Source organism: Dreissena polymorpha, chromosome 12, assembly GCF_020536995.1.
Source record: "Dreissena polymorpha isolate Duluth1 chromosome 12, UMN_Dpol_1.0, whole genome shotgun sequence".
Classification (NCBI taxonomy): Eukaryota; Metazoa; Mollusca; class Bivalvia; order Myida; family Dreissenidae; genus Dreissena; species Dreissena polymorpha.
Genome location: NC_068366.1, coordinates 63,838,634 through 63,861,923, shown reverse-complemented (window position 1 = coordinate 63,861,923; position 23,290 = coordinate 63,838,634). Strand labels below are relative to the sequence as shown.

At 35.7% G+C, this 23,290-nt stretch overlaps 1 protein-coding gene across 14 annotated transcripts in view; it reads left to right on the top strand.

The window, feature by feature from the left end:
* Positions 1-22,933, top strand: part of LOC127853339 (polyphosphoinositide phosphatase-like) — a 52,014-nt gene extending 29,081 nt beyond the window's left edge. For 4 of the 14 annotated variants that reach the window (XM_052387786.1, XM_052387785.1, XM_052387784.1 and 1 more), the window contains 12 exons: positions 2,743-2,856; positions 4,316-4,451; positions 4,854-4,912; positions 5,819-5,985; positions 6,318-6,456; positions 7,690-7,748; positions 10,628-10,763; positions 13,191-13,265; positions 15,815-15,892; positions 18,679-18,933; positions 19,835-19,912; positions 21,436-22,933. In XM_052387786.1, coding sequence (XP_052243746.1) covers positions 2,743-2,856; positions 4,316-4,451; positions 4,854-4,912; positions 5,819-5,985; positions 6,318-6,456; positions 7,690-7,748; positions 10,628-10,763; positions 13,191-13,265; positions 15,815-15,892; positions 18,679-18,933; positions 19,835-19,912; positions 21,436-21,610 — 1,471 coding nt within the window. In that variant the 3' untranslated portion in view covers positions 21,611-22,933. Of the gene's footprint in view, positions 1-2,742; positions 2,857-4,315; positions 4,452-4,853; positions 4,913-5,818; positions 5,986-6,317; positions 6,457-7,689; positions 7,749-8,425; positions 8,455-8,645; positions 8,675-8,810; positions 8,840-9,416; positions 9,446-9,526; positions 9,556-10,627; positions 10,764-13,190; positions 13,266-15,814; positions 15,893-18,678; positions 18,934-19,834; positions 19,913-21,435 lie in introns of all 14 variants that reach the window. The other 10 variants (XR_008036576.1, XR_008036579.1, XR_008036577.1 and 7 more) reach the window with 10 other exon arrangements.
* The last annotated feature ends 357 nt before the right edge of the window (positions 22,934-23,290 follow it).

Genomic DNA, 23,290 nt, shown 5'->3' with positions numbered 1-23,290 from the left:
TGTATACATAACTAAACAATTACGATAAATGTTTAGGGTAAAATTCTTTTGTGGAATTGGAAATACCTATATCACATCATTTGGGCTAAGATACGTAATTTTGTTGTTTAGCATTATGAAACTTTCATATAAAAATGAAAGTACCAAAGTTCTGAGCAGTACACAGTTTTTATTTAACTTGCATATCATGCTACCCACATGGATTACCTGATGTTGTACATGTCCACATATAATTTAGCACTTATGTTTTACTTGCATACACATTTATATTCAGTTAGGCAATCCAGATTTCACTATTATACATGCGTATTTTTGACACATTTGTAAGTGTATTCGATAAAGTAAATAAATTATTGTAAAGAATACCATCATATTGAAAGGTAAAGCGAAAATTGAATCTATGGGTTTATAACTCTAATATTTGAATCAATTCAAATAAAAAAATACATTTGAATATCATTGTAGGATTTGTTTCCATCCCTATAAACCATGTAGATGTTATGTTTAAAATTGTGGTTTTTGAAGTCAGACAATGTAAAGGTTTTCATGCTAAGTTGTGAAACTATTTTATTGATAATTGGTTGTTTAGCAAAAGTTAATGCCTCATAAGAAATGTGTATAATTAAGTATATATGATAATTATTAAATAGTAAAAATAATTTATTTTTTTTGTTTTCTTTCCGTTGTAGATGGGTAGTGTGAAACTGTCTACTTTGATTGAGTTTGAATATTGAATGCATGTATCACCCTTGCTTATATAATACATTTAAATGAGCATGCACTCTTTTTATTTCAAAAAGAACATTTTAATGTTTGGCTTAAAGATCAGCTGTGTACCTTAATTATGTTCTTTATTGCATGTGTATTACATTCCAAAATATCTTCCCTTACTTTAAATTTCTTGAAAAGAATTTGAGCAGCGTTCTGGGAAAATTGGAATAAATGCATGTGTGTAAAGTATGGTACCAGATTAGCCAGTGCGGACTGCACAGGCTTATCTGGGACGAGACTTTATTCACATGCATTAAATGCCATTTTCCAAAAGCAAGGCTGATTTTTATGCTTGGAACACATCAGATTAATGTGACTGTTTCTCCTTTACTATGCTTCCATTCTGTTTACATTTGAGCGGCGCTCTGGGGAAACTGTGCTTAATTCATGTGGTTAAATTGTTGTCCCAGTCCACAAAAGCTAGTAAATATCCGCATTTATGGAATTTATCATTTGAATGAAGTCTCTTCTTGATAAAATTCCAGTAAAGGCAGAAAGTGTTGTCGATAAATAGCCTGTGCGAACTGTACAGGCTGTTCTGGGTCTATGCACATGTATTCAGCAGGGTTCTCCCAGAGACTGGCGCATTTCCAAATATAATTATCATTTATATGTTCAGCTTGTTAAATTGTGTTTATCAATATGTATCTGGAATATAGAAAAGTAAATTCCATTTGAATCAAGAAATGTGTTATTTATAAAAATAAGCATATTATATGGTTTTATGGAGTATTCGGTTGTGCAAATTATTTAAACATAATCACTATTTTCGAAACATTTGTTTTGCTTTTTAATGGTGGAAAAGTACCATCACTTAGGTACTTTGTATTTCATCAGAATATTACGGGAATTGTTTTTCTGTTGATTATATTCTTTCTAGTGTGGAATGCACAGCCTTTTGCTTTTACTACAGTCTAACATTTGTGTGCTACATGTATATATTTTTTCTACCAAATAAATTCAACTTTAACTGATATTGGTAATCTCTTTGTAATTTTTAAAAAATCATTTCTGTTTAAACAATGAAAATAATGTGTATACAACTGTATTTATGAACATTTTATTCATAGAAAAGGAACAATCCACTGTCCATTACAAATACCTTTGTTTTGTATGTTTAGTATATAAAGTAATACATGATAACAATGCAAGTAGCTAAATAGCAAATTCATACTAAAAAGTCTGTTTGCTTAACCCTTTCAGTGCGGGAACCGAATTTTGAAGGCCTTTGCAAACAGTTTGGATCCAGATGAGACGCCACAGAACGTGGCGTCTCATCTGGATCCAAACTGTTTGCTATTCTGATAGTATTCTTTGAAAAAAATCGAAGAAAATGCTAATTTTAGAAATTCAGCAGACGACATTTTAGCAGAAGACAAATTTCCCAGCATACAAAGGGTTAATCTACTTAACAATAATATTTCTTGCAATATTTGGAAGTGAAATATATTTCACAGATTCAATGTGACCAGTTTTCAGAAATATTTATATAAACATGTAGTTTTGTAACAAAAGTATGTTGATCATTATTGACTATTCTAAGTGCCAACCTAAAAACCAAACTCATATTTAACCTTCTGTAACAAAGATTATTATGATTCACATTCTGGAAACACTGGGCCTTATGCATGTGCGTAATGTGTGACTGTGCCATTCCAGATTAGCCTGATGTGGGTAATGTGTGACTGTGCCATTCCAGATTAGCCTGATGTGGGTAATGTGTGACTGTGCCATTCCAGATTAGCCTGTGCAATCTTCACAGGCTAATCAGGGATGACACTTTTCACTTTTATGGAATTTTTTGTTTAAAGGAAGTCTCTTGTAAACAATAATCCAGTTTTGGTGGAAAGTGTCGTCCCTGATTAGTTTGTGCGGACTGCACTGGGAAAATACTTTACGCATATGCATTAAGGCCAGTTTTCTCCGAATAAGGCTGACATAATCTTTCATACATGTGTTCCACACTTGCAGACACACCAATGACGTGTTTGACCGTCTGGCAGGGATATCCAGGTTCTGTGTCAAGCAGACTGGTTTCTTTTTGCAACTGCCACAATTGAGAAGTGGCTTCTGGGAGCAACCAGAGTGAGTAAACCAGTCCAGTGATGTATTTATCTAACATGTTCTTGACCTTGTTCTTAAGTATTCTTCAACGAAGGCACTTACTAGTGCTCTTGATAAATATTTAGTTATCCCTTTCCCGCTCAGATGAAAAGTATAAATAGCTGTATGCAACCAGCATAAAACCAGAACAGCAAGTATAAATAGCTGTATGCAACCAGCATAAAACCAGAACAGCAAGTATAAATAGCTGTATGCAACCAGCATAAAACCAGAACAGCAAGTATAAATAGCTGTATGCAACCAGCATAAAACCAGAACAGCCTGCAAGTTACTCATTTTTGTTTGCATATGGGGCACATTAGGTCAAGGTTAACATTCAAGGTTACTGTTTATTAACATTGAAAATGGTTTTCTCTCTTAAACATGTGTGTCTTGAAGTATATTTTGCAAATAAGAAAACATCTAAAAAACTTGAAAGCTTAAATAATGTACCTAAGTTACAAACAGTTCAGTTTAGAGAAAAAAAGCGCCAGAAAATCTTACAAGTACAAGAAAAGTCAAGCCGGGTGTCCAACAGTTCTTCTTCTCAAGAATCCAGACTTTTACATTGAATGGTTCTTTAAATTCTTTCATTTCCCTCTGCAGACACTAAGTACTGGTTCTACCCAGGAAACAGACTTTAGAGTGTTTCAATAAGACCTTGGCTGTCAATTCAATTGAGGTAAAGTAAATATGTTAAAGCTAAATTCTATCAAAAGAACAAAATGATCATTGTAAAACTATGTTGGCATGTAAGATGTAATCAGTCATGCATACCAAAATTTCAGAGTTCGCGTTCTGCGAGGTTTTATTTTGACCAAACACAGAAGCAATATTAATGATTTTATTGCAGATGACCGTATTAACAATGTTAACGTTTAGAATTTCTCTGAGTAAATATATAATTTTCCTCCAACAAATAGAAATACGACCATCTATGACAGTTGAAATTTATGTGCACGTGCATCATGAGCAAGTATAAGATAACGCTAATGTTAGTAAATCATGCATAAGGTTAAATTGTTAGGTTGCTTCCCTTTGACTAGTGAAATGTATTCAAATTAATATTAAAACCTAAGATTAAAATAACTAAATAGTATGGATGGTTTGTGAATAATTTGTACCCTACGACAAAAACATTATCATTGCATTTCGCAATACTCTTCTATGTCTTCATTATCCTTGAATAGAGAATAGGATAGAGAATGCAATTAAGGCTCTTTCTGGGAAAACTTGGCTGTATACAATTTGCGCATAAAGTGTGCAGTCTGCACAGGCTAATCAGGGACAAAACTTTCTGCATAGACAAAGAATTCCACAAAAGAGAAGTGACATCCCTGATTAGCCTAGGCAGACAGCACAGGCTAATATGGGACAACACTTTACGCACATGCATACAGTCCAGTTTTCCAATAACCTGGCTCTATCTGTCCGTAATCAGATATGATGGCGTGAAGGGAAACAAGACGGAGTCTGGGTGCAGACAGACAGGTGCTGTGCGAACCAACTGTGTGGATTGTATAGACAGAACCAACACGGCACAGTTTGCTGTAGGGAAGTGTGCATTAGGATATCAGGTATTGGAAAGTGCTTTCATGTGAAAAGAAGCGTTTAGATGCATTAAAATGGCAGTTTTCTTGATTTTTCCACAATTTAGGATCTGATAGTTTAGGTGCATTTATTACATGTATACGAGGCGTCATTTACACTTTTACATGTTGGAGTACAGCTTAAGTATGTTTGATGAATAAGGAGTAGTTTCTAAATAAGACTTATATTGATATATTTGGGGTCAAACAACATATCACCATTGCACATATGGATTGGTGGGTTTCTGTAAAACTTTGCAAAGAATTATGTTAACTTTGTATTTTATCACAATAAAATAGTTTTTTGCCATCAAACAAGAGGTGGGTTATAAGAACATACCAACAAATAATGTTTATTTTAATAAAGAATATTGTTTGTTATCCCCACAGTTATGTGCCCTTGGTGTTCTACCAGTCCCTGATCTCGACTTTGATACAGACTGTGTCACGTAGGTAGCTCATAAAGTTTGTTTGATTGTTGGTACATCACATTTGGGCCTGGTTCTGGGAAAACATGGCTTAATACATGTGCATAAAGTGTTGTCCTTGACTAGCCTGTGAAGTGCGCACTGGATAATCAGGGATGACACTTTCTGCATGGACTGGATTTTTAGCTCGGCTGTTTTCGGAGAAAACCCGAGGTATTGTCATAGCCTGCTCGTCATGTCATCTGCGTCGTGCTAAAACCTTAACATTTTGTCAAGGTTTTTAACATTGGCTCTAAAATTAAAGTGCTTCAACCTTCAACTTTGAAACTTTATATGAAGCTGCACCTTGATGATTTCTACATGCCACACCCATTTTTGGGTCACTAGGTCAAAGGTCAAATTCACTGTTACCTAAAAAAAATCTGACAAGCTTTCATTTATTCAAAACTGCATCCGCAGCCGAGCGTGGCACCCGTTATGCAGTGCTCTTGTTTTTGAGAAGAGACTTCCTTTAAACGAAAAATTTATCAACCTGTGAGGACGACACTTTTGTACAATGCATCAAGCCCCGTTTTACCAGAACGCAGCTTTTTTTCCCCCAAGTGTTTGCTTACTTTAAATTTAGTAAATCACAACTTTTAAAACTTACTGGAGCAATTTCTTGTAAAATCTCTGTTCAGTCACAAAGAAGTAATTACCGGGTATTTATTATTTAGTGTTTTCCCAGATTAGGCTGTGCTGTCTGCCTAGGCTCATTAGGGACAGCACTTTCTGCTAAAACTGAATTTGACCAATGAAGAGACTTCTTTAAAATAAAAAATACAATTAATGTGGAAAGTGTCGTCCCTGATTAGCCTGTTTTGACTGCAGAGTCTAATCTGGGACGATACTAAATGCACATGCAATGTATACTCTTTTATGTTGCAGGATGTTGGAAGAGCTGTATGAAAACATGGGCAACACGCTGGCCCTTCAATATGGAGGTTCGCTACTCGTCCACAGGATTGAAGGATACCGCAAGATTGCACCATGGAAGGCGCACTCTGTGGACATATTCCAGACTTTGTCTCGATACTACAGTAACGCATTCTCTGGTATGTTGCATGCCTAGAAAATTTTGAAGATGTATTTTTCATTGGCATTAAGATTTTTTTGCAACTCATGCTTAAACTTGGAAGAATTGGTGGGTGGCCCTTATAGAATTGTTTCAATTCCGTATTGCAATAGACTCTGTTTGCCATTTCAACAAACCAAAAGTTTTTTTTAAAGAGCCAAACACCAAGACTTATTGTTGAAAAGATGTGAAATTATTAACAAACATACAAATTAGTTTATTGGATAGCCCTTTACCCAAATTCATACAAGTACTATTGTTTTGTGTAAGGGAAAACACGCTCCATATTGATCATACGTCTTGCTGTTGTAGACCTAGAGAAGCAGCAGGCTATGAACGTGTTTCTGGGGGTGTTTGTTGCCCATGACAACGAGCTCAACATCTGGGACCTGCCCACTGATTTCTACCTTCATAACCCCGATGCAGCGGGCCTGAAAATGCATAGAAAAAGGTATGCACTTCATGACTTGGTCTGGAAAAATGCGCCTCTTGGCATATCGATATGCATAGTGTTTTCCCAGATTAGGCTGTGCTGTCTGCCTAGGCTCATTAGGGAAAGCACTTTCTGCTAAAACTGAATTTGACCAATGAAGAGACTTCTTTAAAATAAAAAATACAATTAATGTGGAAAGTGTCGTCCCTGATTAGCCTGTTTTGACTGCAGAGTCTAATCTGGGACGATACTAAATGCACATGCATTAAGCCCATTATTGCTAGACCAAGGCACAATTTGTCAACATTGTTTTTTAACCAGGTTTTCCGAAGGAAAAAACTGGTTATTAGATTGGCGAATGCGGGCGGGCTGGCTGGCGGGCTGGCGGGCGGGCGGAACAAGCTTGTCCGGGCCATAACTTTGTCGTATATTGTGAGATTTTAAAATCATTTGGCACATTTGTTAACCATCATTAGACGGTGTGTCGCGCGAAAAAATTACGTCAATATCTCCAAGGTCAAGGTCACACTTTGAGTTCAAAGGTAAAAAATAGCCATAAATGACCTTGTCTGGGCTATAACTATGTCATTCATTATGAGATTTTAAAATCATTTGGCACATTTGTTCACCATCATGGGACGGTGTGTCGCACAAAAGAATCACGTCAATATCTCCAATGTTAAGGTCGCCACGACTAAAAATAGATTTATTTTAAAACAAACTTACAAAGGGGGTTAATTTTGTTTGTTCATTTCAAAAGTTCAGTTTCAGTTGTCTCCCTTTATCAGATTTTTTTTCACAATGAAAACCTGGTTTTGTGACAGTTTTGTCCCTTGTTATCTAATGAATTCATTTACACTTTTAGTTGATAATAAGTACAGTGTGTTAGACACGGGATATCACATTGAAAAAGTCAGCTGAATTTGAAACTAGTATTTGTTGGGGGTTAAGCATAAAAGTGTTGTATCAGCTTAACATTTCTTTAATAGATACTGCAGAAGTGCTCTTATTATCATATTTTGTTTCAAAATACACAAGAACAACCACTCTCTTGAGACTGACTTGGATTGATAGTTTAATTGAATACGAATGATAAGGTAAAACATGGTCATATAATATTTTTCTATAAAAGATACAGAAAATCTTTAAAAAAAAATTCAATCAGATTGCCAATAGCAGATAAAACTCATATTGTACCAAATAAAGTTTTCAAAGTTGTGTACTGATGTGTATTGCCAACTCTGATTGCAGCTACACCATGTGGTGTGATCCTGCAATCTTCAATCACCTGCCTCTGCCCTTTGAAGAAGGTAAGCATTTGATTGTAAAGGCTATTTAGTGCATTTTGCACATTTTATAAAGGATATTTGTTGGATTTGGTGAAATATTTATTTTAATTCACAAGTGATTATAGAAAATGATATTTTCACGAGTGGGGCAGAATATTTTTTCTATGATCACATGTGAATAAAAATCTATATTCCTTCAAATCCAATAAATTTTCTTTTTATTTTATGCTTGCAAATGATTATTTTTGTATTTTTGCCATTCCGGACAATATAGTTCCACGCTAGGCGCCACGAAATGTTAAAACATGTTTGTTCAAGGGAAGCTTATCCGAATGTTTTTATAAACATTCAATGCAGAGTTTTCACCCTTTGGTAACATTTGGGTCACAACTGGAAAATCAAAGATATCTTAAAATGGTTCTGGTCAAACAATGAAAATTATCGATAATTTTCACTGTTATTTTACACTGTTTAAAACAGTGAAATATCAGATTTAATTCACTGATATTTCTCTACAAACCATTGGAAAGCGTAAAATAAAAGGATGTTATTGGGTCATATAACCAACAGAAAAAGGAAATCTATCCCTATATTTTCCCAGTCATAGCCTGATACAGGTGTTGTCCTCTCTTGTTATTTCCAGCCTGCAAGCCCTGTCATTGCCTGATACAGGCATCGTCCTCTCTCGTTATTTCCAGCCTGCAAGCCCTGTCATAGCCTGATACAGGTGTTGTCCTCTCTTGTTATTTTCTGTCTGCAAGCCCAGTCATAGTCTTATACAGGTGTTGTCCTCTCTTGTTATTTCCAGCCTTTAGGCCCAAACATAGCCTTGTACAGGTGTTGTCCTCTCTTGTTATTTCCAGCCTTTAGGCCCAAACATAGCCTTGTACAGGTGTTGTCCTCTCTCGTTATTTCCAGCCTGCAAGCCCTGTCATAGCCTGATACAGGTGTTGTCCTCTCTTGTTATTTTCTGTCTGCAAGCCCAGTCATAGTCTTATACAGGTGTTGTCCTCTCTTGTTATTTCCAGCCTGCAAGCCCTGTCATTGCCTGATACAGGCATCGTCCTCTCTCATTATTTCCAGCCTGCAAGCCCTGTCATAGCCTGATACAGGTGTTGTCCTCTCTTGTTATTTTCTGTCTGCAAGCCCAGTCATAGTCTTATACAGGTGTTGTCCTCTCTTGTTATTTCCAGCCTTTAGGCCCAAACATAGCCTTGTACAGGTGTTGTCCTCTCTTGTTATTTCCAGCCTTTAGGCCCAAACATAGCCTTGTACAGGTGTTGTCCTCTCTTGTTATTTCCAGCCTTTAGGCCCAAACATAGCCTTGTACAGGTGTTGTCCTCTCTTGTCTTGTTATTTCCAGTCTGCAAGTGCAAGTATAGCCTTGTACAGGTGTTGTCCTCTCTTGTTATTTCCAGCCTGCAAGCCTAAATAGCCTGGTACAGGTGTTGTCCTCTCTATATGTCCAGCCTGCAAGTCCAGTCATAGCCTGATACAGGTGTTGTCCTCTCTTGTTATTTCCAGCCTGCAAGCCTAGTCATAGCATGATAAAGGTGTTGTCCTCTCTTGTTATTTCCAGCCTGCAAGCCCTGTCATTGCCTGATACAGGCATCGTCCTCTCTCATTATTTCCAGCCTGCAAGCCCTGTCATTGCCTGATACAGGCATCGTCCTCTCTCATTATTTCCAGCCTGCAAGCCCTGTCATAGCCTGATACAGGTGTCGTCCTCTCTTGTTATTTCCAGCCTGCAAGCCCTGTCATTGCCTGATACAGGCATCGTCCTCTCTCGTTATTTCCAGCCTGCAAGCCCTGTCATAGCCTGATACAGGTGTTGTCCTCTCTTGTTATTTTCTGTCTGCAAGCCCAGTCATAGTCTTATACAGGTGTTGTCCTCTCTTGTTATTTCCAGCCTTTAGGCCCAAACATAGCCTTGTACAGGTGTTGTCCTCTCTTGTTATTTCCAGCCTTTAGGCCCAAACATAGCCTTGTACAGGTGTTGTCCTCTCTTGTTATTTCCAGCCTTTAGGCCCAAACATAGCCTTGTACAGGTGTTGTCCTCTCTTGTTATTTCCAGCCTTTAGGCCCAAACATAGCCTTGTACAGGTGTTGTCCTCTCTTGTTATTTCCAGCCTTTAGGCCCAAACATAGCCTTGTACAGGTGTTGTCCTCTCTTGTCTTGTTATTTCCAGTCTGCAAGTGCAAGTATAGCCTTGTACAGGTGTTGTCCTCTCTTGTTATTTCCAGCCTGCAAGCCTAAATAGCCTGGTACAGGTGTTGTCCTCTCTATATGTCCAGCCTGCAAGTCCAGTCATAGCCTGATACAGGTGTTGTCCTCTCTTGTTATTTCCAGCCTGCAAGCCTAGTCATAGCATGATAAAGGTGTTGTCCTCTCTTGTTATTTCCAGCCTGCAAGCCCAGTCAAAGCCTGATACAGGTGTCGTCCTCTCTTGTTATTTCCAGCCTGCAAGCCCTGTCATAGCCTGATACAGGCGTCGTCCTCTCTTGTTATTTCCAGCCTGCAAGCCCAGTCATAGCCTGATACAGGTGTTGTCCTCTCTTGTTATTTCCAGCCTGCAAGCCCTGTCATAGCCTGATACAGGCGTCGTCCTCTCTTGTTATTTCCAGCCTGCAAGCCCAGTCATAGCCTGATACAGGTGTCGTCCTCTCTTGTTATTTCCAGCCTGCAAGCCCTGTCATAGCCTGATACAGGCGTCGTCCTCTCTTGTTATTTCCAGCCTGCAAGCCCAGTCATAGCCTGATACAGGTGTCGTCCTCTCTTGTTATTTCCAGCCTGCAAGCCCAGTCATAGCCTGATACAGGTGTTGTCCTCTCTTGTTATTTCCAGCCTGCAAGTCCAGTCATAGCCTGATACAGGTGTTGTCCTCTCTTGTTATTTCCAGCCTGCAAGCCCAGTCATAGCCTGATACAGGTGTTATCTAGAGAAGACGAGGCTGTCAATGTGCTGTTTGAGAACTACAAGCCGTACACACTGACAGACATCAAACGTCTCGCTCAGGACATGGAGAAAGTCATAAGGTTTGTTAAACTGAGAGCCTGTTTGTATAACTTAATTGTTGAGAATCCCCAATTTAAAGCTATTTTGTTATGTGAGCCTTCTTCTTGGAAAACTGGGATTAATGCTGTTGTCTAAAGTGTAACCACAGAATAACCTGTGCAGTGCACACAGGCTAATCAGGGACAACACTCAAGGCCTACAATGGATTTTTGTTAAGACATGATCTCCTTCAAACAAAGATTCCACAAAAGCAGAAAGTTTCGTCCCTGTTTAGCCTGTACAGAATGCACTGGCTAATCTGGGATGACACTTACCCAGATACATGAAGTTCAGTTTTTCTAGAATGCAGCTCATTTTACTATCTTGATTACATCAAAAGCCTTTTGTGCAAATTATCAAGAAACCCTTTGTTTAAACCTAATTGACCAGTCGCCAAAGTATCGATCGCTCCGCCCACATTTTTCGATCAGCCAATCAGATATCGATTTTTCACACACCCCTCAGCAATGCTAATCTGGCCGCCATTTTGTCCGACAAACAAAGCGTGTCGTACATATGGAATGGACGTAATTTTTAAGAGTTTACACAGATTTTATATCAAATGCATGATCATTGCTGTTCGATCATTATTCAAAATTGTAGGTGCTATACATACTTTATAAAAGGTTATTATTGTATCTTTATTTCTTGAACATATGATTGAGTAATGAGAAAACAAACACAATAAATAGTTTAACCACACCAGTTGTGTGTTCTATAAAATGTGTTATACCGTTTGATGCACAATATTATTATTAAAGCAGTTTGGGCAACATAATAATTGCCACACGTGCTTAATAATCTTAGTGTAATGGTTGATGATTAATAAATGACTGTATGTTGCGTGGATCTCAGAATGAAGGAACATTAAGGCATTGTAAGGTACTGTACACAAGAAAAGAAAACTATTTAATTACTTAAATGATTTCCAATTATATATTTATTTTCTGTTGATCATAAACAAGGGAAATCATTATAAATTGTTAACTTAAATATCGTTTTAACTAAAGTAAAAACAACAAAAAGGTGATTTCAACGCGGCTTAGCCAGCTTAAAGCGACTTCAAGTGTAAAATGTACGACTTATCTACAACAACAACATTTCTAATACAACATATATTGATACAGGGAGAAATGTGAAAATTGCAATTAACATATAAGGACCATCTTGTTATAGATAAACAAATGCATAATATGCTAAATGTATTCAATTTGAATGGTCGTGAACAGCACCGTAATACCAACATTTCATTTTTCGATAGTGAAATGTGACAGGTTTGCATTTAAAATAAATGAAATAAAATGCATATTAGACTATCTGTTAATGAAACCACGAAATTAGGCCTGTATTAAATTATGGTTACAATCAAATTTTAATTTATATCTAAATAAAAAAAATCGGTGTCTTTTTAAAAATAACACAATAAAACAAAGATCTAAACATTTTTAATAAACAAAAAACCCATCATGATATGGATGTGTAATTTGCATTTTAATAAAAATATTTTCAAAATTATATATGAATAGCCACCGGATTCACTGTCAGACGGTTTTATACAAGTTCAAAATCAATATGAAATAAATGCTCATTTTTACAACGGATTTTTCAACAAATCCCTATAAAATGTATAAGAAACGTTTCTGATAGTCAGTCTGCCGTTAACTCAATAATTTTGATTACGCCATTTCTCTCTAAAGCATTTATGTATTGTATTACAGTTTCCAAAGCAGTTTAGTTTAATGTGCGCCTTTAATAATTTATATTATAGAAAAGAGCATGATACATCGATACAAATATAGTATTTCACTCACGTAGTCCGCTATAATTGCGATCTGCTTGTAGGAGTTCGCATCTATGTGGGCGGAGCGATCGATTAATTTGGCGACTGGTCAATTGTTACAACTGTACTACCCTAGCCTTATAGCGATGCTCTTGAGTCAGTTTTCTGTGGAGGCCCAGTACTTAGTCTTGGTTTCCATGTAAAGATCCTGAAAAATTTCATCCAGTAGGAATCAAACATGAGGCCTACCTGTCACAAGGCTGGCACCATTATATTATCGTGTGTAAGAATAGAACCAAGACATCATGATTAAATCAGGTAGGATTGACAAAATTCACTGGATTGCTCAGTTCCAAGTCTTTTTGTATTAGAATCATTTGCATTGGTGTTGAGTTTGATTTCGAACTTAACTGAGTTTATAGGTTTCGAAAATTGTTGAACATTTATTGTCAGTGCCTTAGAATTGGAAGATTTTTTTCATTTATTGCCCTTGAAATTTGTTACCCACCTATCATGGATAAAACAGTGTTTTTTACATATGAAGCAAGAGTTATTTTTATTTTTTGTAACATAATGTTAATTATGTCAGAAATTTGTCATATAATATGTTATTGAAAATCTCTTGTAGAAACTACAGGCATAGAATCTACCGCAATCCGAGTCCATTTGAGAGGCGGGCCAGTTTTGATGGCAAAGACAGTAGGTAAGATGCTGCATGTGGTGTTCACAGAAATAGTCTGAGTCCGAGCCTCATTATGGGAAGACAACTCTTAATGCATTTGTGTACTGGCAAATCAGGGGCGATAGTAGCCAATGCAGACAGCACAGGCTTATGTGGCTAATATGGGATGACACTTTACGCACATGTATGTAACCCTGTTTTCCCAAAGAGAGGCTCATAGAGATTTAAAGGGACTGTCAACCACGACGACGAAGAAAAGAAAAGTTGTAAAATATTGTATTTTTTAACAATTATTAGTTTATATGCATTAAAATATCTTGACTGGTATAATACATTACTTGAAAAAAGTTGTTAAGTTTCATATTTTCAGTATATTAGGTAATAAATTTTACTGGGTATGTCTACCAGGTAACTACCAGTTATCAATAAATAACGCCAGCAGATTGATTATCATCGTCACGTGGTAAACCCAGGAATGCAAATTTTGCATGAGTGGTGAATTGTATATATTTTATATATATAATGATCAATCTACTTCGGTTATTTATAGTGAGTATATCGTTATGTCACTTTTTTTTGTGATGTACTTTCAATTTCACATCTCGAAATTTTATTACCGAATATACTGAAAATACGAACTTTGTTCCATGTTATGTAATACACCAGTCGTGAAATTTTAATCAATATAAACTAATAATAGTATACAAATACGGTATTTTACCACTTTTCTTTTTTCGTCATTCATGGTTGACAGTCCCTTTAAGATTTTAGTATCAAGATAGCTATTGATAAAAAGGGCAGGGTGGAAAAGTCTGGTGACATGTTCCAAATATTTGCTAGTCCATGAGATCCCTTAGTAATACTTGTAATGAAGATTTTTAGCACAAAGCTTAACATGGTATTGAATATTTGCAAAATAATATTTAATATCCAAATATTTGTACACTTATTTTTCTGGCCAGATTAGGCAGGGTGACAAAAAAGTGCAAAGTGCAGCTGCTTGGATCTTTATTTTTACGAAACTGCTCTCTGTTGGTTTCTTTGTATTTTCTTAAACATTTTTTGGAATTTTATGGAATGAGCTTTTGAACTATTAAGTGCAAAAGGAACAGTGTTTGGGAGAGATGTATACAGGTATGATTGTTGATTTAGGTATGGAAACATTGGGGACTGATTAGTTTAACATGTAGTTACATTCTTACAATACTCGTAAATGGAGTACTTTTGGCAAATCTGTAGAATTTTGTATATCTTTCTTTTGCTAATGTTTTTTTGCTAATGTACTGTTTTTGATTTGCTTTTGTTGCATTTTATATTATGTCATATATATACATTTTGTTTTTAAGAGCGGGTATATTTCAATCACCACATTGGTTTGATTAGAAATACAGCTTTTACTCAATAACTGAGTTTGGATGCAAGTATTGTAATTGAATGTATAGGAAGCTTACATGCTGAACAAGCTTGGGATTGCATTTGGGGGGAGTCACCTAAAAGTCAAGGTCATTGTAACATAAACAAATGGTTTCTGCTGAAAAACTTGAGTTTGGATGGAGGTTTAATGATATTGATTATTTGCTCATTCAGTTTTGATTGAAATACATATGAAATTGGATATTTGCTAAGGTCACTTTTATTATAAATTTATAAGAAATGGGATACATGTGTATTTGATAATATTGTTATATTAAGTAGAAATGCATAAGAAATTGGATATTTACCAATACTGTTTAGGTTCAAACTTTGTTCAAAGTTGGATATTTGATAATGATATTTTCAGTTGAAATTTAGAAGTTGGATTTTTGCTAATGCTGTTTTAAGTTGAACTTAATAAGTAGATATTTGTTGAAATTTAACATTAATTCAATATTTGCTATCGCTGTTTTATGTTGAAATGCATTTGAATACTGTTTTAAGTTAAAAATCTTAAGAAGTTTGTTATTTGCTAATGCTGTTTTAAGTTGAAATTCAAAGGAAGATAGATAAGTGCTATAACTGTTTGTTTCTTAGTGCTCTCATGCAGGCAATGGAGTGCAGAATCAGTTCTATACAGAAAATGTCTGCTAACTGCCTTCCAGTACATGAAATGATGTAACGTCCTCGTAATTAAGTTTTTGTTTTGTTACCCAGTACAGTGATTCCCTTGGACAGACTGTTTTTGTAAAGTTTTGGCATTGATGTATATATGTTTTCTTCTTCAAAGATTTTATACAGAGAAATACAATTTTATTTTCATTTTTGAGGCATTTAGAGCAAAATATCAAAGAAGAATATACAAATTTTACCAGTATTTGCTCTAAATCATTATTTATTGGGGAATCTAATAAACCATTAAGTTTAATGTATAATTTAATTGTTTTATTGTTAAATGTAATTTTTTTTTTTTAAACCAATGATCGTTTCAATATCAACAGAGTATTTAAAATATTAAGGGACTGAAATTTTTGACCAAAAGTTTTTGTGAAGACATTTTTAAAATCCTGTATCGGTTAAGACAATTTATGCTTGATGTAAATGTTAAGTTAAGCATGACTTTTTTGTATTCTTTTCACTGGAAATTGTTTCCTCAGATTTGCTGCTTTATCCATTGGAGGAAGTAGTTCCCATCATCATCATCATTCTGGGAAATTTATGTTACAGTCAGCCAGGTTATTTATGTCTTTCCTGAATTTCTATCTTTGCTGCGACCATATTTCTGCCAAAATATTTAAACTGCTCATAGCACGGCATTATGTGACATTTTAATAAGACATCAATAAGCATAAGCCTGTTCTGCAAAGGATATTTGTATTTTTTTATTAAAAGATTTGGGGCAAATTTTTTAAATTTTCAGTTAAAATGATGTTAAAATTAACATTTATGACTCATCATAAATGAAACTTTGTAAGAATGTCTATCTTGACAGTATCAAATCTGGGGTAAGTGGGGTTAAAAAGGTCATCATGCCAAGTCTTTGACTATTAGTGTACCTTGAACTCAGGTGAGGGCTTCATGGCCACCATGGCTCCCTTGTGTTCATAAATATTAAAATTTTGAAGATTTAGTGTGAAACTGTTGTACATATCTGCGTAACATTTCTTTATCTGATACCGCGTTTGCAAACTCAACAATAGTTTATTGCTTTGCCTATATGAATTAAAATATGCATAGTACACATTAATGTTTGAAACAGTATTTTGATGTCTTCTTGGAACTTTACATTATACAAAAGTACACCATCTCCTATATCCTGTTCTGTTGGACCTGCATTTTCTATTCAGAATACATAAAACCTTAATAAATAAATAATATTTGCAAATTATAAGTTATTATCTAAGTGTATTAATTTGTATGGCATCATTTCATGTTGATGATATAATTTTCCCCAAAATAATATAATGTGATTGGTTAGTCAAAGACTGTACAGCACATGAAAACAGGTAAATTGTTATCCTGCATGTGTCTAAGATTGAACAAAAATGTAATGGCTGCATTATGCATAAAATAATGTAAACCATTTGACAGATATACAATTTTTTAGAAGCATTTCTTAATAAAAACTACAAAATCATATATACTGCTTTGTTCTTTTGCTGTCTTTTTACTTTCACCTATGCTTTATTCTTTGTGCATGTGCCCACTCTTACCCATACAAAACAAGCAAAAGTAGTCTTAAAGAAATGGATGTAAAAAGAAACCTTAATTTTGCAATAAGTATAAATACAAAGTTTCAGAAAGGGTGTAAATGAATGTAGGCTCTGTTACAATCTTACTAATAGTTACAAATTTTTTATGTTTATTAATATTAGATATGGTTACAAATACCGGTAAAGAATTAGTATAGAGTTAATTGTTAACATAGTAGTATATTTGAATATCTACTGACCGTTCAAATAGTAAACATGTAAATAACATATTAACTAAAGATGTATGATACTGTACTGTGATGGATGTTTTAATAGTCCGTGTACCTTGTGTTTGTAAATGCCTGCGCATGTTCTGTAAACGCAATTACAATATTTCTTGTGTAGCACTTACTTGTTGCACGTATGATGAATATAAAACATGTTAAACTAAAAAATTAATTGTATATCTAAACCAAAGCAAATGATTCTCCGATATGTAAATGTATTTATGTATGCAGGGTTCAGAGTGAAACTATTGTATCTTGTTAACAATTTCATATTGAAAAAAAGGGGGTATATAGTTTTCGCACTGTCAGTCTGTCTGTCAGTCTGTCACACTTTTTTTTCGTGTCCGCTCTCTAATTCAAATAGTTTTAATCCAATCTTTACCAAACTTGGTCAGAAGTTGTATCTTGACAATATCTAGGTCAAGTTCGAATAAGGGTCATGCCGGGTCAAAAACTAGGTCATGGGGTCACTTAGTGCATTTCAATAACCCCTTTTTGTGTCTGCTCTCTAATTCAAATAGTTTTCATCCGATCTTTACCAAACTTGGTCAGAAGTTGTATCTAGACAATATCTAGGTCAAGTCTGAATATGGGTCATGCCGGTTCAAAAACTAGGTCACGGGGTCGCTAAGTGCATTTCAATAACCACTTTTCATGTCCGCTCTCTAATTCAAATAGTTTTCATCCGATCTTTACCAAACTTGGTCAGAAGTTGTATCTAGACAATATCTAGGTCAAGTTTGAATACGGGTCATGCCGGGTCAAAAACTAGGTCACGGGGTCACTTAGTGCATTTCAATAACCACTTTTCATGTCCGCTCTCTAATTCAAATAGTTTTCATCCGATCTTTACCAAACTTGGTCAGAAGTTGTATCTAGAAATATCTTGGTCAAGTTCGAATATGAGTCATGCCTCGTCAAAAACTAGGTCACGGGGTCACTTAGTGCATTTCAATAACTTCTATCAAAGTGTTTATTTGGGGCATATGTCTTCCTATGGAGACAGCTCTTGTTCAATTGAACATGCATATGAAAATTCTCTACTCTACCTATTGAAAAATACACACAAACAGCCAGAAAATTTTAACGTAATATAACATACTAATAGTTCATCTTTGTAGTCATTAAGATTCAGACTATAGATGATATATAAAGGACTCTAGGAAACTTACCTCAAGGGTCAGCATGTTATTTTCGTAATTTTTGAACCCTAAAAATCTCTTTAAGCCTAAATGTTATTAGAATCACAAAAGTAACTTGTTCATTATAAGGCCCGCGTTCTTTGAAAACTGGGCATAATATATGTGTGTAAAGTGTCGTCCCAGAATAGCCTGTGGATTCCGCACAGGCTAATCAGAGAAGAAACTTTCCGCTTAAAAAATATTTTGTTAAGAGGTAGTCTCTTCTAAGCATAAATCCAGTGTAGGCGGAATGTTTTATCCCTGATTAGCCTCTGAAGACTGCACAGGCTAACCTCGAATGACACTTAAAGCACACGCATAATGCCCAGTTTTCCAAGAACAAGGCTCATTTCATTCTCAGCCAAGAACTGGGTCGCACGATCAGTGTGAAGGACTCCACTGCTTCCACGACGTCAAACACATCGAAATCATCGGAGGACAGCTCAAGCAGCGCTAGTAGCGTGGAGGGGGATATTGTCACCTCCAGTTGTAGTGACGATGAAAAGTCCCACTTTAAACACCGCGTGGCCAAGGTCAGCCACCCTGAGCCTAACGTGTATGACCTTGACCTAGCCCAGTATGAGGAAGATGAGTTTACACAGGAGTTGTACAAGAGGCAAGTTAGCTGAAGTTACTTCTCTTTAATTTACTTTGCAAAGAAAAATGAAATGTGTTGCTGTATGCTAACAATCCTCACTTCCCATCATCTTTTGGTCATGCATAGGTACTGTACTTTTTTATTGTGATTCATTAAATAAGTTACTGAGCTCAGGGAACTCTTCACAGGCAATCAAGGGCAACACTTTTCACCTTAACTGGATTTTTGTTCAGAACAAACTTCCATCAAAGGAAAAATACCTTAAAAGTGTAATACCTTCACAAATATGCATCAAGCCCAGTTTTCAAAGAGCAAGGCTCTGGGAAATAAGATACTAGTTTGTGGTTTCCTTGCACAATGTCATGCTGATACCACGTCACTGAACATGTGTATACTGGTTGTAAATTTCCTTATATAGTAAAGTTTACTACAACTCATGCAACCAATCAAAATCCATATATAGCGTGCATTGAAGTCAGTGCTATTAATAATAAGGTGTTTCAATTGATGTCTGCAATCCAGCCGTTTCGGTAGATTATACTCTTATTGTATATACTCTGAGCATATGAGTACCTTGATGTACAGGTCAAACCAGAAGGGTCATATATAGCTGGAAGTTGAGATATGGCAACTAATTGACTGTCACTCTGGGAAAACAGAGGTGAATGCATGTGTGTAAGGTGTGGTCCTGGATTAGCTTGTGGAGTCTGCATAGGCTAGTCAAGGACAACTTTTTTGCCTTAATTGGATTTTTGGTAAGACAAGACTCCATTTAAAACAAAAAATACCATAAAACTGAAAAGTGTTGTCCCTGATTAGCCTTTGCAGACTGCACACGATAATCTGGGATGACACTTTAGGCACATGCATTTAGCCCAATTTTCTCACGAGGCTCATATTATCATTGAATCATATCCAGGTATGTTGACATTGGTGCTGCTGACCAGAGTAAACTGTCGGAGATGAAGGTGCCGCACCTCATGGCTTCTCCTAAAATGTAAGGCATTAACCATTCTGATTTGATAGTAAGGAAATGTGGGATTAACATAATGGTGTACTTGTCCATGGACCAGTACATTGCAAATGTTAACTTGTTTGCATGCTGCAAGAAAAAGTCACTTAAAGGTCTAATAAACAACTATAGATGCAGTATACACACGTTGTAGACTTTTAATTTCATTAAATTGATATAACAACATAATTTGTAATTGAAGGGACCTTTTCACAGATTTTGGCATGTATTGAAATTTGTCATTAAATGCTTTATATTGATAAATGTAAAGATTGGACCTAAAATCCCTTTGGACCCTTAACTGGGCTCGAACCACTGACCCCTGGAGTAAAAGTCTGTCACTTAGACCACTTGGCCATCTGTGCTCATACAATGAGTGATGTATTTTATAATTTATATAAGCAATCCTTGTAGTATCACAAAATATAACAACAACAACAGAACTCTCCAAATTATTCAATCGTTTCGTGTTGCAATGCTTTATAATTTTCAGGTTTTTCAATCGTCAAAAGATGCATTTAATCGATATTTTAAAGCATAGTAAATGTCCAGTATGACTGTTTTCTCACAAATATCAACGTAAATTTGTGAATCTGAAACTTTTTTTTTTAATTTTGTCAATTTACCAAAACATGAAAAGGCACCTTTAAAATGTTTTAGCATATGATTGTATGATACCATGCAACTTTGGCGTCATGTTCATACATGTACCTTGAATTATTACCTCTACATTGTCCTTGGACAAGAGGACATGAATACATGTAAATACCTGCATCTGACAATTTTGTGATGGGATTTCCATATCCCTGAAGTCTGCTCTAAAAAATTTAAAAGCAGTTTCCCCTGGGTTTTTTCCTCAGACATCAAACTTCTTTTGAATGTAAAAAACAACAAGAATACTAAATCTGCCGTGACAACTGGACAGTAGATTTGATTTTAGAAATATTACACAAAGTGAAAATGCCTAAATGCAACAAGCATAAAACCAGAACAGTCTGCAAGTAACTGCGAGTTCTGGTTTTATGCTGTTTGCTGGTCATGAGAACTAATTAAGGTTTTAAATATATTATTTGATTGTCTATGGGAATAAAAATAGGTAAAAATGCTTATCTTTGTGGTGAAGGGTTAACAGATAAAGGCATACCTTCATGTTTTAGTGGATTCAATTTCAGCCAGTCTCTAGAGGAGTACGTTAATGATGAATAGAGTGTGGAACCGCCAGAGGTCAGCCACGCCGTGTTAAAATTGTGCTTAATGCATGTGTGAAAGTATCGTCCCAGATTAGCCTGTGCAGTCTGCACAGGCTAATCAGGAATGACAATTTCCACTTGTGGGTAATTTTGCATGAAGTAGGTCTCTTCATAGCAAAAATCCAGTTAAGGCGGTAAGTGTTGTTCCTGATTAGCCTGTGCAAACAGCAAAGTCTAATCTGGGATGACACTTTCTGCACATGCATTAATCCCTGTTTATACAGAGCAATCCTCATGTATTTCTGCATTTCTTTACAGCGAGCCTCTAGGAGAGTATCCTGGTGACATATACGGTGTGGAAGAGCCAGAGGTCAGCAAGAGGTCCATGGATGTCTACATCCGCTACGTGCAGTGTGGCCTGGGAGGCGCCAGTGAGCCGTCTGCTGCCAACAAGGAGATCTATCGCAACTACATACGCCAGCTCTATATGTGATGTACCAGAATGGACCTACATAGGCCAGCTCTATATGTAATGTACCAGAAAGGACCTACATAGGCCAGCTCTATATGTAATGTACCAGAAAGGACCTACATAGGCCAGCTCTATATGTAATGAACCAGAAAGGACCTACATAGGCCAGCTCTATATGTGATGTACCAGAATGGACCTACATAGGCCAGCTCTATATGTAATGTACCAGAAAGGACCTATATTTGAGGGCTCTATTTTATCTGATGCACTACATGTAGAGTGGACCTACATACGCCAGCTCTATATCTGAGGTACCGAAATGGACCAAGCAACTGCATACGCCAATTTTTTCTGTGATGTTTCAGAATGGACCTTTTATTGACAGCTCTTAATTTAATGTACCAGAATGGACATAGTGTTACAAATGACATAGATTATCGATTTTAATTCACTCGTGATCATAAAAAACATTTATTTTCTATGATCACTCGTGAATTGAAATGGATTATCCACCGATTCCAACAAATTTTCTTTTTATTTTATGCCTTTTTTAACAGTTTTTATACATTGTTAAAGAGTTTAACTAAAGAATTTCGCTGCGATAATGACGTCATTTCGTCAAAGAAATGACGTCATTTCACAGTAGACAGTGAAAATTATCGATAATTTTCACTGATAATTTTCATTGTTTGAACAGTGAAATAATCAGTTTTAATTCACTGATATTTCCCTATAAACCACCGGAAAGCATAAAATAAAACTCAATAATACCTGAATGGATCTACATATGCCAGCTACAATCACAATGGACCTATGGGTACATACCCCAGCTCTTTATGTGATGAACCAGAATGTGTTTGTTGGAATATAACGACAGCTCTATATGTGATGAACCAGAATGTGTTTGTTGGAATATAACGACAGCTCTATATGTGATTGACCTTAAAGGACTTAGTGGTGCACATTTCAACTCTATATGCAAATGTGGATAGTTGTCATTCACTAAGAGCATCCAGTCTGTGTTATGTTATATATCAGGTTTTTAAGCACACCAGCATAAAAAAGTAAGTTATGTTTTATATGATGCATCATTAGTATTTACGATATTTGTTACAAGAAGATTGCCTTTATTTATTGAACTAATGTGAAACTAACACAAAATATGTGATATTCAAGTTTTCTCAGACATGTCTGACAATTTTCATGGTGTCTTAGGGTGCAATAAATCAATGCATGTGTGCGCTATGTATGTGCCATAATTGTTGATATCTAAATACTACTTTGTTGTTGACATTGAAATATTGACTGTAAATTATAAATTTAAAATAAAATGAGTGCAAAATGTGTTATACTCAATATGATTAAGACTAATGTCATGTTCAGTCACTCTGGTTTACAATCAATGGGTTTCATTTTTAATAAGCTCCCTTGCTGATACATGAATATCAATGGGAACAGAATGAGAATGAAGTAGAAATACATCATTGCAATTGTAATATTTAATTGACTACCTATAATGATTTAATGGGACATCACATATTATTCCAATTATTAAGATAATAAATTCAATTTTAACAGTAAAGTCTGCAAATACCACTTCAGAGGCTGTAAAATATACTCTTATGCGCCAAAAACTACATCATCTTCACAATACATATATGTGTAAACAAGAACATTGTTAAGTAAAACATTTCAAAGGAG